We start from the raw sequence: 14,214 nt of genomic DNA, 5'->3' as shown, positions 1-14,214 counted from the left end.
GAGGAGTAGAGCCTAGGAGGGGCGGAGTGTCGGGTCACACCTGCTGCTAAGTGGCGGATGCAGGACTTTACCCCTTGTCTCCCTGGCTCCTTCCTTCTGCTCTTGCCCCATGTGTACCATACAGTCAACACTGGGATGAACCAGGAATTTGGGTTTGAGTCCTGCCTCCTTAGCCCGTGGCCTCCAGCAGGTCTTGGGGTTCTTGTGGACCTTGGTTACCTGCTCTGTGAAATGGGAAGGGCTGAGCTTGCTTTCTTAAGATTGCTTGAGTTGAGAAACAACCCAGGTCCTACCTTTCTTCAAGAGAGTCTGACTTTGGTGACGCATACCATCCTTTGTAGGCATCCATCCAGAAAGTATTCTTTGTGTAAGTTAACACTAACAAGGTTTAACAGAGTTATCTAGATTCTTAGCTTGATACTATTACGTGGCATTTGAATTTCTTTACTCATGAGTTTTTATTACACTTAAAACTAAATTTTTAAAACATCATGCAGTGACAACATACTTGTGTGCAGCCTGTAGAGAAAAGTGCTTTTTTAAAAATCTTTTTGTTTCTTATCCAGCTGTCTCACCCAGAGTTTTTATCTACCAATTGTCTTCCAGAAACATGCCAAAGGCCAAGACTTGTTTGATCAGATTGTGTACCACTTGGACCTCGTGGAAACAGATTACTTTGGCCTCCAGTTTCTCGACTCTGCCCAGGTCGCGGTATGTATTGCTTTGATTCGTTTCAGGATAGATTGACTTTTCATGCTAATGGCAGATCCATAGTTGCTAGAAATGAACAGAGAAAAACAGCGAACGCGTGATAGTGTTCTAGTAATGGGCATTGAGATGGTGTGAAATGCGTCATAATGCCTGTAGGTGGCCCCACCTTTGAGGTGTAGCAGTGATCCGCAGAGGATGCACATAAATGCGTTAGGGGTGCATTTCTAGAGTAGGGATAAAGAATAAGAAATATCATCATGGAATTTCTTTTAAAGGTGCTACTTTTATTTTTAACTAGCGGAAGAGGCTGTGCCACCATCTTCTTGCGCAGAGTCTGGCTGGGTAGAGGGTGGCTGCTGTGCTGGTGGGGGTGGGGCAGCCGGAGCAGGCCTTGGCATCACGCAGGAGCCATCCTGCAGCTCTAGGAGGCTGTGTTAGGTCAGCACTTGCTTTGCCAGAGACAGAAGCCTTCTCAGTGGGGGTGATGCTAGAATGAGTAAACCCTGCAAAGCTCAGAACCGCTCTTTTTGAAAGTTAGGAAAGACTTCATCGTCCCCCTTCCCAACCAAATCTAGTTTGGGGTTTCAAAGATAATTTATTCAACAGTCTAAAAATATTTGTTGCGTGCCTGTTGTCTCCCAGGCCCTGTTCTGAGCATTGCGGGGAAAGCAGTGCACAGAGATATGTGATATGCCAGGTGGTAATAAGAGTTAGGGAAAAGACAACAGAGGAAGGGGGAGGCAGATGGAGGGAGAGGAGGTGCTATTTTAGATAGCATACTAAAGCCTGGGCTCCCTGATAAGGAGATGCTGGAGCGAGAGACTTGGGGCTCCTCGTAATGGTTAAACCTTTCTACCTGAAGGATATCTAGCGGATACTTCCTGATAGTATCTGGAAGTCGCAAGGCGACACGTGACAGTTGTAAGGTAAAGATGCACAAAAGTGGTCCCTGGGAATTAGGTCTGCTGGAAAATGTTCGTGAGATGCTGTGACCTTAGGTGAGAGTTTGCATCCTTGGGTGCAGCAGGACCCAAGGGAACTTGTGTAACGCTGGCCTGTGGATATTCTGAAGCCAAAACTACCACACGCTCTAGGACACATAGGAAAGGGTAGAATCAAGAAGAGCTAAGGGGGAAGGGTCCTGGCTGCCATGCCTCCTGGGTGGCCTGGAGATGTGTCCCCCTCGCCGTAGCAACTTCCTCTGCACCTTTAGCACTTCCTGTCCTCCCACAGCGGAGTCTTTCTCACCTGAGCCGTGGCCTCCTTAAGTGCCTGGGGTCCTTTTTCTTCTCTCGCTGGAAGCTGCTCCTTCCGACCCAGTGGGCCCCAGGGCGGGGCAGACCAGCCTTGCCTCCCTGTGTGTCTGCTTCCTTTGGAGTTGGGCTTCCCAGTGCCTCTGACCTCATGTCTGCCCTTCACATCCCTTAGGGCCTCTGGTGCCTGTTTTTCTCTTCCCCTGGGTGACCTTAGGATTCAAGTTCCTGACCCTTCCAAATGTTCTGGACACTGTGTTATTTAAATTTCAGCCAAGGTAACCTTACACAAATTCCCTTGGGTCCTGTTGCATCCAAGGATGTAGAGTGCTGCTGTTCCCATCCCATGATAACTTCTCCTGATTACATCTTTACAATCTCTGACTCTGATCTTAGCCTGTAATGTTCTCTTCCCACCTTATTCTCCCCTCTCCCAGCATCTTCCCATCCTAGCCTTCCAGTCTGAACTAAGGCCCAGCCATCTCGCCCGTGTCCTCTGTTGGCCTTTGACTCTCCTGCCCCCATGACTGTCCCCGCGTCTCCCCTCGACACACAGGTCCATCTGTTTCCTCTGCTGCTTCTCCCTGGCTACCAAACATGGCTGGAGAGAGCCACAGGCTGTGCCTTCTGGCACCAGGTCAGATCGCAGGTTCAGCGAAGTCCACACTCCCGAGCTGCTCTCTGCCTTGGTAGCCCCTGAGTGACTCTTGGGCACCCCATGGTTCTATGTCTGGATCTGAGCACAGACCTGTAGTCTAGTCCTCACTTCTCTAGCAGTTGCTGGGAAGACCAAGGTCATTTAGTAAAAACTCCTGAGTTTTCTTGCGCTACACCTCAGCAGTTCCTTTCTGTCCATCCTTTCATTTTGTCTGCAGAGAAGGGAGAGTACTCTGCATACATGCTTTGGCAATCCTGTTTCCAGCTACTCCCCGAGTAGCAAATTTAGAGTTCCCCTCTGTCCTCAGCATCCCACCATCCCCAGCACCTGACACTCTGTGGCCCTCCTGTTCCCCAGAACTCTTCTTGATTCTGCCTTTTCCTATGTGTCCTAAAGCGTGTGGTATTTTTGGCTTCAGCACATCCACGGGCCTAGAGCAGGAGTCAGCGTCTTGCTGACTCTGCCCCGACTCCTCGGGAGGCTCCTGCCGGGCCACCTGTTCTCCCCTGTCCTCAGTTTGCTCTTCTACAGACTGAGGTTCTTGGACGCGTTCTCCAAGAGCTCTTCTAATGTTCCGCGATTCTGAGTCTGAAGGGGAGGCAGCTGTGTCTGCTCCAAATGTCTTCCCTGTTAGAAAGGGGAAGGTGGCTGTCATTTCTGCCAATGGATCCAAGTGTCTCTGCCTCGGTGGCCTGTCCTTATCCCCAGGTGACCCTACTTTAGCCACTCGGATTCCCAGAAAGCTGAGGATGTGACTGCATTACGAAAGGCTTTGCCGTGAGCCTCTGCTGATGGGGCTGGCAGACTTCCCCACCTGCCAGTAACCTGTCGCTGTGCAGCGGGAGGGCTGTTCGCAGTGGGATCCAGGCGTCCTTCCCAGGCCAGACGCCTGCAAATGCTCTGACTCTGCAGGTTCCGAAGCCTTTCCAGCCTCCTGCTCTATGAATGTGACTGGCTTTTCTGCCCCACAGAAGTGGGCACAGGGTCCCCACCTGCCTATGGCTCTGGGAAGCCAAGAGATGTGCGCCAGCATCTACCAGGACCTTCTTGTCATCCTACTCTTTGATTTCTGAGCTGGGCCTGTGACAGGCTCGGTCCGATGGTGCCTGGGCTTATCTCCGTGCCTTTGCTTGTGCCGTTTCTCCTCCTGGAATACTGTTCCTCACCCTGTGTGAGAAATTTTTGGCCACCCTTTAAAATCATCCCAGACGACCTCCCATCATAAAGCATGTCCTGAGATCCCAAAGTGTTTTTCTTCTGTGTAAACCTCTGAGCTTATCTTATATTGCCTTCTGTGGCAGTTTGCTCTTAGCTTCTAGTTCATTATTTGTTTATATAAAGCAACAAATAGAATTTTTAGACTAGTTCCTAAGACTTAGGACTTACTCTTCTTAACTTGGCGACTCTTGGGGACAAGACACACACCACAACCTAGAACCTTCCTCCTCAGCTCCAGAATGGACCTCAGAAGAGGCATGTGTCAAATCTTTCTAGATCTTTCTTTTCACTGTTTTCTAGATGGTGAAACCAAAGCCTTTGGATCTTGGCAGTTCACTTAGTGAGTAGCATGGCCTGGACTCAAAACCAGATTTCTCAATTTCAGGTGCATTGTACTTTCTGAGTTTCGGTTTTCCTAGCTGTAAAGTGGAAGTAACAATGTGTGTTTCTTGGGGAGATTAAGAACCCCATGAGCTAATGGGAGAGAAAGGATTTGAGACAGAGCTAGGATTCAGAGCTTGGTCTTATTCCGTCTGTAACATGGTGTGGGCCTCCTTTCCCTAGCTGGGCAGTCTGAGGGGACACTATAAGTCACCCCAGTGCCCAGGTGAGCACTCTGACAAGGGGAAGTGAGTGGGAACCTGCACAGCCTACACAGCCTGTGGGAGAAACCTCGGCAAATTTAAACAAGAGCCTTTTGGGAAGAGTCTTCTGAGATGGATGCTGGGGTCATTGATTTTCAGAGGACCTGGGAGGTGACTAGGTGTCATGTGATGTTTCTGGGGAGAATGGGGTAGCAGATGCAACTCAGAAGGGAATGGTTCACTTGGCTTTTGGCTTTTTGCCCCATAATTGAGCCTCCATCAAGGACTGACATCCCCACCCAGCCCTCAACTGCAGATCAGAGGGCTGGCGGCGGCAAGGCGCTTGGCACAGCTCTACGCACACCCAGTTTATATCCCCAGCTCTCAGCAAAGAACCAGGCCTGGTTTCCACGGTGCCCTGCCCAGCCCTGAAGCAACTGTCAAAGCCTATTGGCATCACCTATTTTTAGCAGTTGGGGCTGGGACCTCCTGTTTCCCTTTCCATGTCAAAACAGGAAGGCCACCCAGGGACCCACTCTGCAGCTCTCCCTTTGGTACAGCTCAAAACAAGGTCTGGCAGTGTGGTTTTACTTATCAAAACTTTCATTTGATAGCCATGGGCTCAGGCCTGCACCCTCCCACATCCTCACTGTTTGGCCATGATAACTGCTCTTCAATGAGTTCCTGCCGTGAGCCAAGCATTAAGCTATAAGTCTTTACATAACTCTTGGTGTAAACTTGGCCACAAAGCAGACCCATTTTATGGATGATGAAACTGAGGCTCAGAGACATTAGGGACTTTATAAAGGTTAAAGTAAGAGACAGAGCTGGGATTCAGAGCTTGGTCTTATTCCAGAGCCCAGCACTTCCCCCTTCCATTATGAACATGGTGCACACGTATACATACGTGCACACATACACACATACACAGCAGGAAAGAGCTGCCATCTCTGACTTAGAACTTACTCAACGCCAGGCTCTATGGGTGCAGAAATGAGCTGCGCACTGCCCCCACCTGCCACATTCTGCTGGGGGAGACAGATAAGTAGTGTCTTGGGATATAGTGTGTTCAGTCCTTTACCAGGAAATCTAGGCCCCCCCTGTGAGGCTAGAGGAGGGATTGCTTACGTACTGGTGTGAGAGAGGTGAACATTGATGTGAACAGAGGGTGGGAGGAGTTTGCCAGGCAGGGGAAGGGCAGGGATTTGGGGCTAGGGGTAATAGTAGAAGCCCCTCTCTCTCTCAGGGGCAGGTGTGCTGGAGGGTAGATGTTTCTTTCCCAAGCCCCTTCCCTACATGAAAAGGGAGCTTTTTATGGTGCTTCATTTTATAGCAGGGAATAAAAGAAAAGATGATTGTGGCCTTTGTCTCAGGACTCATCAGATGTTTTTCCTCTGGCCTTTGTAGCATAGATTTGGCAGTATGAGGCACAGGGCTGCACGGTGAGGTCAGCATGCAGGTAACGGAGCTGCCGGCAGGGCTCAATGGCTGCTAAAGGGACTCGAGTTGCTCAGAACCTCATCACATTTGCCACTTGTATGGGCACTGCTGGACACTCCTGCCATCTCAGATGTGGTTGTGGAGTGACTAGGAGATGTGCGTCGAGGGGGACGTAGGATAGTGGAAAAGCATCCGAGGGGCTCAGCTCTGTGTTGCTATTGTAGCAAATCAAACAAACCCCCTTCCTTCTGTCGGTTTGAATGGTTCGGGATAATTTCCATAGACACTCAGCTGGTTCTGTAGGCAATGCATGAGAGGATAGCTCAGTTCATAGGGATGGAAGCTGAGACTCAGGATGGGGCCTGGCTGCTCCAGGCTGCACCAGGTGAGTGGCAGAGCTGGGACCTGAGCGCTGCTCTTCTGCCTCCTTGGACCACAGCACAAAGAAGCACCAGTGTGGCTGGTCTCTGAGCACTGGGAGGCAGGGCCGTGTTCTTGGCTTTTGTGCACATACTGATGCTGAACAGGAGGCTGATGAAGAAAGGGGTTTCTGCAGTTGATTTGGATGACTCCAGGGAAGCCTCAGGTAGTCAGTGTGAATGAGAGTTTATAGGGCTTCATCCTGGACAGACAGGAGAGATCTCCCACTGGCAGAGAGGCACTTTAGTGCAAGTCTAGAGTTTGACATCCAGTGTGAATTTGAATTCTGCCTCTGCCTCGTGTCAGGGCCACACCCCCCACACCCTCTTAGGGCCACCCTCACCCATTCAGAACCTGAGTCAAGGTGGATGTGACCAGATGAGTTTCAAAATCGTATGTCCCCTTCCTCCTCTCAGATACAATTGTCTCTTCAGATTCCTTCCAGCTCTAATTTAAACACAAACTGGATCCTCTTCATAAGGCAAGGAAGTCTGTAGGTAGCAGAAATCCTGTTATGAGTTCCATCCCTCGGACGTAATGGTGAGGGCTCAGGGGATGTTCAGGAAGAGTTTTTAGAGCCTCTTCAACCCCTGAGCTGCTCTCAGGCACTGTGGTTCCAATGCTTTGTGTAGTTTTCAGATAATTAAATTCTACAACCAGCTTATGCATGTCTTATTTCCAGAATTGATGTGCTATGAGAACAGTTGGGCTTTGCCAAGATCATCTCACACACTCAAACATCTTGATTTATGGAAAGGGTTTTGCCAGATGGACTTGGATGAGAAATTCAGATGGGAAACCACTTTTCTAGTACCCGTTAGAGTGTTTTCGTTAAATGCCCTGCCATTTGAACTCAGAAATGCACCTGTCTCTTTCCGGTGACCAGTTTTATGGTCTGTTAAGAGGTCTAGAGCCATTTGCCTTGGCCTTTGCTGACAGGCGGCATGGCTATATTTAGCCAGGACACAGGTGAACATCTGAGATAGGTCCTGCTGCTGCTGAACACAGTCCTCAAAGCCAAGCAGAGGATACAATTTACTAAATGCCACATTGGGCTTTCACTCAAGTCACAGGGTGGTCTTACAGGATAAAATACGGGTGATCAGAGTCTGGGAAGCTCCTGCAGCTAAGAAGAAAGTCAGGTCAGTTTGAACTGGCTGGATACAAGCTAGGTTTTTGTCATCTCTCGTTTTAGGATTGTGACTGGGTTTCTTCCCGCCTCTAATACAGGCAAGGAAAATCTGATCTGAACTCCAAGGGATCAAGGAGTTTTTAAAATGATAGGAGTCAATTCTGATTTCTTTCTCAGCTTAGCAAGCCCAGACTTTTCTGGCTGAGGAGTTAACACTGGCCTGTTACAAGCATTTATAAAGCCCTCATGCTCTGCAATTCCAATTACGGAGTCTTGGGTGGGACCTGGGTATTGACTTTTTAAAAGTCCCTCAGTGATTTTAATGCACCGCCAGGGGTGAAAACCATGGCCACGGAAACTGTACAAGTTGGACTTGGATCAGATCAGAGTTTGACAATAGAGGGAAGAGGAAAGAGAGCCTTAAACTTGCTCTACACAAAACAGTGGCAAGGAGACTTAGGAAAGAAGTGGCATGAGCTCCTTTAAGCAGGAGACTCGGGGACTAGTTAGACTAGAAGACTGGCTGTGAGGAGAACTTTCTTTGCTTGGTAACAGGTTTAGTCATAGCCATGAGCATGATATCTGGCAGAAGAGTTAAGGATATATTAAGTCTGTATCTATCCCCCTCCTTGGGGCCAAGGTTGAGGGTTTTCAGATTTCTGGACGGTGCTGGTGGCATCTCATTGTAGTAATACAAACTCATAATCAAAACTGCCCGACAGGCCAAGGATGAATAGATATAGGTAGACATGGCAACCTGTCCCCTGGCCCACTGTTTTTCATCCTTTTTTATCTCATGGCACACTTGAACCTATAAACTTCTGAGACAAACTTAAATTATGTTGATCAAAAAAAGTAAAAAAAAAGAATACACTTAATGTGCCTTGAACTTCTTTTGAAAATAATTTGATTAGTGAACTTTAAAATCTTTAACGGCACACCAGTTGAAAATCACTGCCCTAGCCCACCCCCTGGAAAATAATATTCTTCTTACAATGAGAAATTATACAGCAAGGTAAAAAGAAAGTAAATTAGCTACTCATCCAATAAAAAAGAAAAACCTCTACAAAGCCTTCTGGACTTTTTCTTTGATACAGTCTCACCCTGTCACTCTGGGTAGAGTGCCATGGTGTCATAGCTCACAGCAACCTCAAACTCCTGGGGTCAGTTGATCCTCTTGCCTCAACCTTCCAAGTAGCTGGAACTACAGGCACCTGCCACGACGCCTGACCAGTTTTTCTATGTTTAGCAGAAATGGAATCTTGCTCTTGCAGAGTTTGGTCTTGAACTCCTGAGCTCAAGCAATCCATCCGCCTCAGCCTCCCAGAGTGCTAGAATTATAGGCCTGAGCCACCGTGCCGGGCCTGGACATATCTTGATAGAAAATAATGATTTCCTATAAATGAGATCTTACCTGATTTTTCTTCGTCTGACATTGTGTTGTGGCTCTCTCGCCACATCAATAAATACAGGCCTACATCAGTTTTAAATAGTCTTTCATTATATGGATGATCCATTTTCTAATTCATCTTTGTTGATGGACGTTCAGGTCATTTCCAATTCAAAGCTGTTAACAGTGAGATAAAGCTGCCCTGTACGCGCGCCTTTGAGATAGATATCCCCTGTGGTGGGTATTGCATGGTTGCCCAGCCAGGAGTGGCGATGACAAAAGCCCACATTCTCCAGTGGCACCGCTCCTGGCTTCTTGTATTATAATTTATCTGTTATTTGCTTTTGTGTTTCCTTATCCCCCTCCTCCCACACAGTCATAATGGGCTCTTTGGTTAGGTGTAGAGTAGTACACTGTGCTAGTGCAGTCCCGCCCGCTCTCCTTACTAGACAGTGCAGAGCTGGGTTGCGTCTGCAAGTCCATTGGCGGTGGCAGAACAGCCTTTGATTCTGTGTCGCCAGTGAGAGCCCACTCTGGCTGTGTCGTCCCATCTGTCTAACAAGGGAGTTCCAGCGTATACTGGGTTTACGAAAAGCGATGGGAAAAGCCCCTACTTGCCTCATTTAAAGAAAATACTTTATGTAATATTTACCATTTATTTATTTCTCAAGATTCTAACAAGGGCCTGGTGGTGCCATATTTTGGCATCCCCAGGAGATATAGACACAGTGCATAGTCCCTGGTGTCGAGGGGCTTGTGTTTGCCCAGAGGACGTGATAGTACAATGTTCCTAAATGTAGTTTTCAGTGGAACTTAAGCTGCCGAGGCTCCTCCCCACTACAGTATCAACAACTTTAACATTATAGAGAAACTTCTATATAAAGCAAATGGTTTATAATATCCTTAGACTGATAAGACTGAAGCAATTCTTCTGGTTAAAAACTAGAGGGATTTGGCTTAGCGCCTGTAGCATAGTGGTTACGGCACCAGCTACATACACTGAAGTTGACAGGTTCGAACCCAACCCGGGCGAGCTCACCAATAGTGACAAGTGCAACAAAAAATAGCCTGGTGTTGTGGCAGGTGCCTGTTGTCCCAACTACTTGGGAGGCTGAGGCAGGAGAATTGCTTGAGCCCAAGAGTTTGAGGTTGCTGTGAGCTATGACAGTGCGGAGGGCAACATAGTGAGACTTTATTTTTTTTATCAAAAAAATAAAAAACCAGTGGAAGTTAAAATACCCTGATTGACCAGAGGAAAGTGAGCTGAAACAAATACCTGCACGTCTTTCCATCGTCAATGTGGGTCGTTATCCTGGCACATGAATTTTGGTCTTAATAATTTTAAGAGTTTATAGTGACAACTACAAGTCCAATGTATGACAAGAGAGGTTCTTGGCATTGTATTTTGTACTTTGTGCTAGATTAACAGAGACTTGGATTTATTAGAGAAGATTGATTGTAACTTGGAAAAACTCAGAAGAGGCAGGTGGTGGTCCCAGGGCCTGGAAGGGCCTTTACAGAGCAATTGGTTAATGGTCTTTAACTTCTTTCTTTCAGGTACCTCTTAGTAAAGCTTTCAGAAACTGAGAGCCCTCTCCCTAGAAAAATGCACGTGTGTACATGAGCACAATTTTTTTTTTTTTTTTTTGAGATGGAGCCTCAAGCTATCCCCCTGGGTAGAGTGCTATGGCCTCACAGCTCACAGCAACCTCCAACTCCTGGGCTCAAGCGAGTCTCCTGCCTCAGCCTCCCAAGTAGCTGGGACTACAGGTGCCCGCCACAGCACCAGCCATTTTTTTTTTGGTTGCAGCCATCATTGTTGTTTTGGTGGGCCCGGGCTGGGGATTCGAACCCGCCACCTTAGGTGTATGTGGCTGGCGCCTTAGCCAATTGAGCCACAGGCGCCAAGCCAGCACAATTTTTTTTTTATACAGTCCAAGCAGTTTGCATATTCCCAGCCTAAGAACTTGTGATCCTGTCTAACCCCTGGGTTTTATGGAAAGAATTACTCAAGTGTATAGGGAGGAATGCTAGGAGGTCTGTACAATCTTGCTGATGAACTATTCCTAAAGAAATGTTTTTCTTTCTTTCAGCACTGGCTGGATCATTCCAAACCCATAAAAAAGCAGATGAAAAGTAAGTTGAATTTAGCCTCCTCAGTTACTATTATTTTTTTTAATCTGAGAGTAAACTCCTTTGCCAATGTTTTGAGGTGTTATGTTTTCATTAGAACTCAGAAACATTTTAATATAGATTCCATTTTAAGTAGATGATTTTTAATTTTTTAAGGCTGGCCAAAGGTTAGAGTTTAAAATTTGAGTCATAATTTTTAGTACATATTAAAAAATCCACTGTGTTCTCATTTGAAATCAGCCACCTCTGCCAATGAGGGCTGATTAATACACTAGTCAGAAATATGACTTCGTGCCTGTTATATTCACATTCTAATGAGTTACAGACCGGACTCAGAAGATGAAGGTTATTTAGGGATCTGGTCCAGCTCTTCCCAACTTACAGGTGTGGGAACCACATATTTTTAATGTTGTGTAAGCTTAGGTAATTTTTTAAAAATGTATTTTCTCTTAAAAGTACTATCAGGTATTTCGATTACATTTTTAGATGACAGACGCTTTCTAGTTTAGGCAGCACTTTCCTGTAGTCCACATTGTACTTTGTAAAAAGTAGGTAGCAGCTTGGAGTATCATGGCCTTGAGGGGTGAAAGTCAAGTGTCGGTTCTTGGTAACTCAGGCAGATCATAAGGGTTTTCTTCCAGAATGGGATCCCTAGCCAAACCATCTTCGTCAACACCGAAGTCCATCTCTCTTTTTCCAACTAAGATTGAAAAGAACTTACTAGCTTTGCACGCCTCCTTGCGCCCTCCTGATGTGGAGAGATGTAAATGTGTTACAGATTTAACGTGTGTTTCCTTTTGTCCATTCTATGATCTTCAAAACCGGGGGAAAATCATCTTCAACCTTCCTTCTCCAAATGTTTAGTTGGACCTGCTTATGCTTTGCACTTTCGAGTTAAATACTATTCTTCAGAACCGAACAACCTTCGTGAAGAGTTTACAAGGTAGGACGTAGTGCACGGCGAGATTTCCGCCCAGTCCTGCTTGCCTTTCAGTGGCGTAAGGGGCTTCTAAATCGTGGGTCTGCCCTTCTGTCTGCTGTCTTTAGATCTCGGAGCAGGAATTATTAGCACTTTTCCTCTGCTTCTGTATTCTGTTGAACATCCACGATGTTGCTTAATTTGACATTTTTCTTGGTGAATAGAAATTAGGAGATTCATTTTCTTGTCACACTTCTATTTTCTTGGACCTTGGGTAAATTGGTTGGTTGTGTTGTTCTGTGGTGTTTTATTTTTGTCTCAGCCAGAAAAGGGAAGGCAGAGATGGGGAGAGCATTTCTCAGCCCCAAATTGCCGTCTTTTTTTTTTTTTCTTTTGCCAAATTGTGATTTGAACTATCTTGTTTTTTTTAAGGGATTACAAAATTGTTCTAAGAAACCCTCTCTTCTAAAAAACTACAGGAATTAAAGTTGTTAGAACCCCCTTCGTGTTATCTTTTCCAGCCCCGCTGATTTGGGTTTTTTTATGTTTTACGTCTGCCCATGTATATGTCTTGGACTTCAGAAACAGAATAGAGGAAAAAGAGTTTAAGTGACATTTATAAACACGGAGTTTCTCTCCAGCCACCCTTCCATCAATGAAATTCTCTACTCAGCCTTTTTCTGCTATTTTTATCCCCAGAGCCTCCTTGGCATTGTTTAGGGGATGGACTTCATTGGTGATATGTGGGCTACTGGGTGGTCCATGGGGATGGCCACTAGCTTAGAAGTGCTTTACAGGCCGGTTATCACCATGCCCTACAGGAAGGGCCTAGTGTGTTTCTATAGTTAGGTTTTCCTAAGGACTTGAGAGTTCTGGCCATGTCAACACTGTCTCGCCCCTTGATACGAGTATACAAGATGATATCCTTAATTTCAAAGTGAAGTTCAGTGGAGGTCAGACTCCTTTTGAGAAACAGGAGCATTCTGGAATGTACTAGAACCGTTAGTGCTCCACCCCCACCCTCAATTCTGACAAACAATAATTCCAGTGTTCCTCTTCAGAGTCCTTTATGAAACACTGCTTCCACCTGTCATCAAGGCCGGTGGTTTTTAACCTGGGTTGTATGAATCAGAACACCCGGGAAGCTTTTGAACAAATCAGATTCCTGGGAGCCACTCTTGTGTGCAAGAGTCTGATGGTGTAGGTATGGAGTAGAGCATGGGCAGCTTTGGTTTTGCAAAGCACTGTACGTGGATGTGATGCCCACGTCCTCCTGGTTAAAAAAAAACAAAACAATGACTACTTTGTTTAAGCCAAGACATTTATTACCTACGTAAGCCCCCATTAGGTTATTTGCTGCCTCTTCCCCGTTTTTTTGTTCCCCTCGTAACTGATTATAGTCCGATTCCAGGATTTTTCTTCTTTTGTGTGTGTGTGTGTGTGTGTGTGTGTGCCTATTTTGTTTTTTAAAAGACAGAGTCTGCAGCTAAACTGCATCAGGAAAAAAAGCCTCAAGCAGTTGCTGACTATAGTCAGCCGCAGCAGATCTGGAATGGACTGGCAGGGCTGGCTCAGAGCCGACCCGGTGGCTGTGCCCTGCCTGTCCTTGTTGGGCGTGTTGCGTGCTGCCTGTGTGCTGCATTCTGTGTGCGTGTTCTGCTCTCTTCTCGAGCACCGAGGGGGTTGTGGAGGCTGTCATCGGACCATGCGGTGTTCCATGTTCCATCCTCCCAGTATCTTGCGAATTCCCCACACGCACTCACCTTTCTAGCTAGGTTCTGGGGTGCCTTCCTGGAAACCCAGGAGGAGATGCTTCCACCAAAGTTCTCATTTGATTTGGACTCCCTTTTTACAATGCAAAAATTCCATGCTGTACGTGGGGGTGGGATCTGTGCTGGGAAGTTGGGGATTGGAAGTGGCTGGGAAGGAGTTACCTTCTGTTGACTTTTGTATGTGTTTGTCAGGTACCTGTTTGTTTTACAACTCAGGCATGACATTCTTTCTGGAAAGTAAGTATGTTTTTGTTCTAACTCTTACCCCGGGATAGATCACAGTATATATTTCAAAATAATTCACTGTTTTAACTCTTTTACCCTTGTTCCCTTTTCAAAATTCAAAAAAAAAAAAAAAGTGCACCAGGCATTGTAAAGTGAGTCTAATACTTGTATCACTGTCATTATCATCCTATTTTAAATGATGACTCTATGGCTTGAAGCATTTCCAAGAGCATTTAATATCTTAAGTGATGTGTATTTGGGAATAACTCTTTCCCAGATCACATCACTTGCCCCATTCATAATGGCTTTTGTCGTATTTGCAAGCAAGATACGTTATTAGTATGTATACACGTACAAGT

General features: G+C 46.3%; 1 protein-coding gene across 1 annotated transcript in view; it reads left to right on the top strand.

The window, feature by feature from the left end:
- Positions 1-14,214, top strand: part of EPB41L4B (erythrocyte membrane protein band 4.1 like 4B) — a 146,010-nt gene that overhangs the window by 39,674 nt on the left and 92,122 nt on the right. Inside the window, exons 2-5 of the mRNA XM_012802452.1 lie at positions 607-711; positions 10,900-10,942; positions 11,804-11,882; positions 13,823-13,867. Coding sequence (XP_012657906.1) covers positions 10,936-10,942; positions 11,804-11,882; positions 13,823-13,867 — 131 coding nt within the window. The 5' untranslated portion in view covers positions 607-711; positions 10,900-10,935. The remainder of the gene's footprint in view (positions 1-606; positions 712-10,899; positions 10,943-11,803; positions 11,883-13,822; positions 13,868-14,214) is intronic.

This window comes from Otolemur garnettii, unplaced genomic scaffold (genome assembly GCF_000181295.1).
Source record: "Otolemur garnettii isolate 467f Iridium unplaced genomic scaffold, OtoGar3 scaffold00014, whole genome shotgun sequence".
Classification (NCBI taxonomy): Eukaryota; Metazoa; Chordata; class Mammalia; order Primates; family Galagidae; genus Otolemur; species Otolemur garnettii.
The sequence above is the reverse complement of the archived record's forward strand: the minus strand, read 5'-3'. Positions and strand labels throughout refer to the sequence as shown.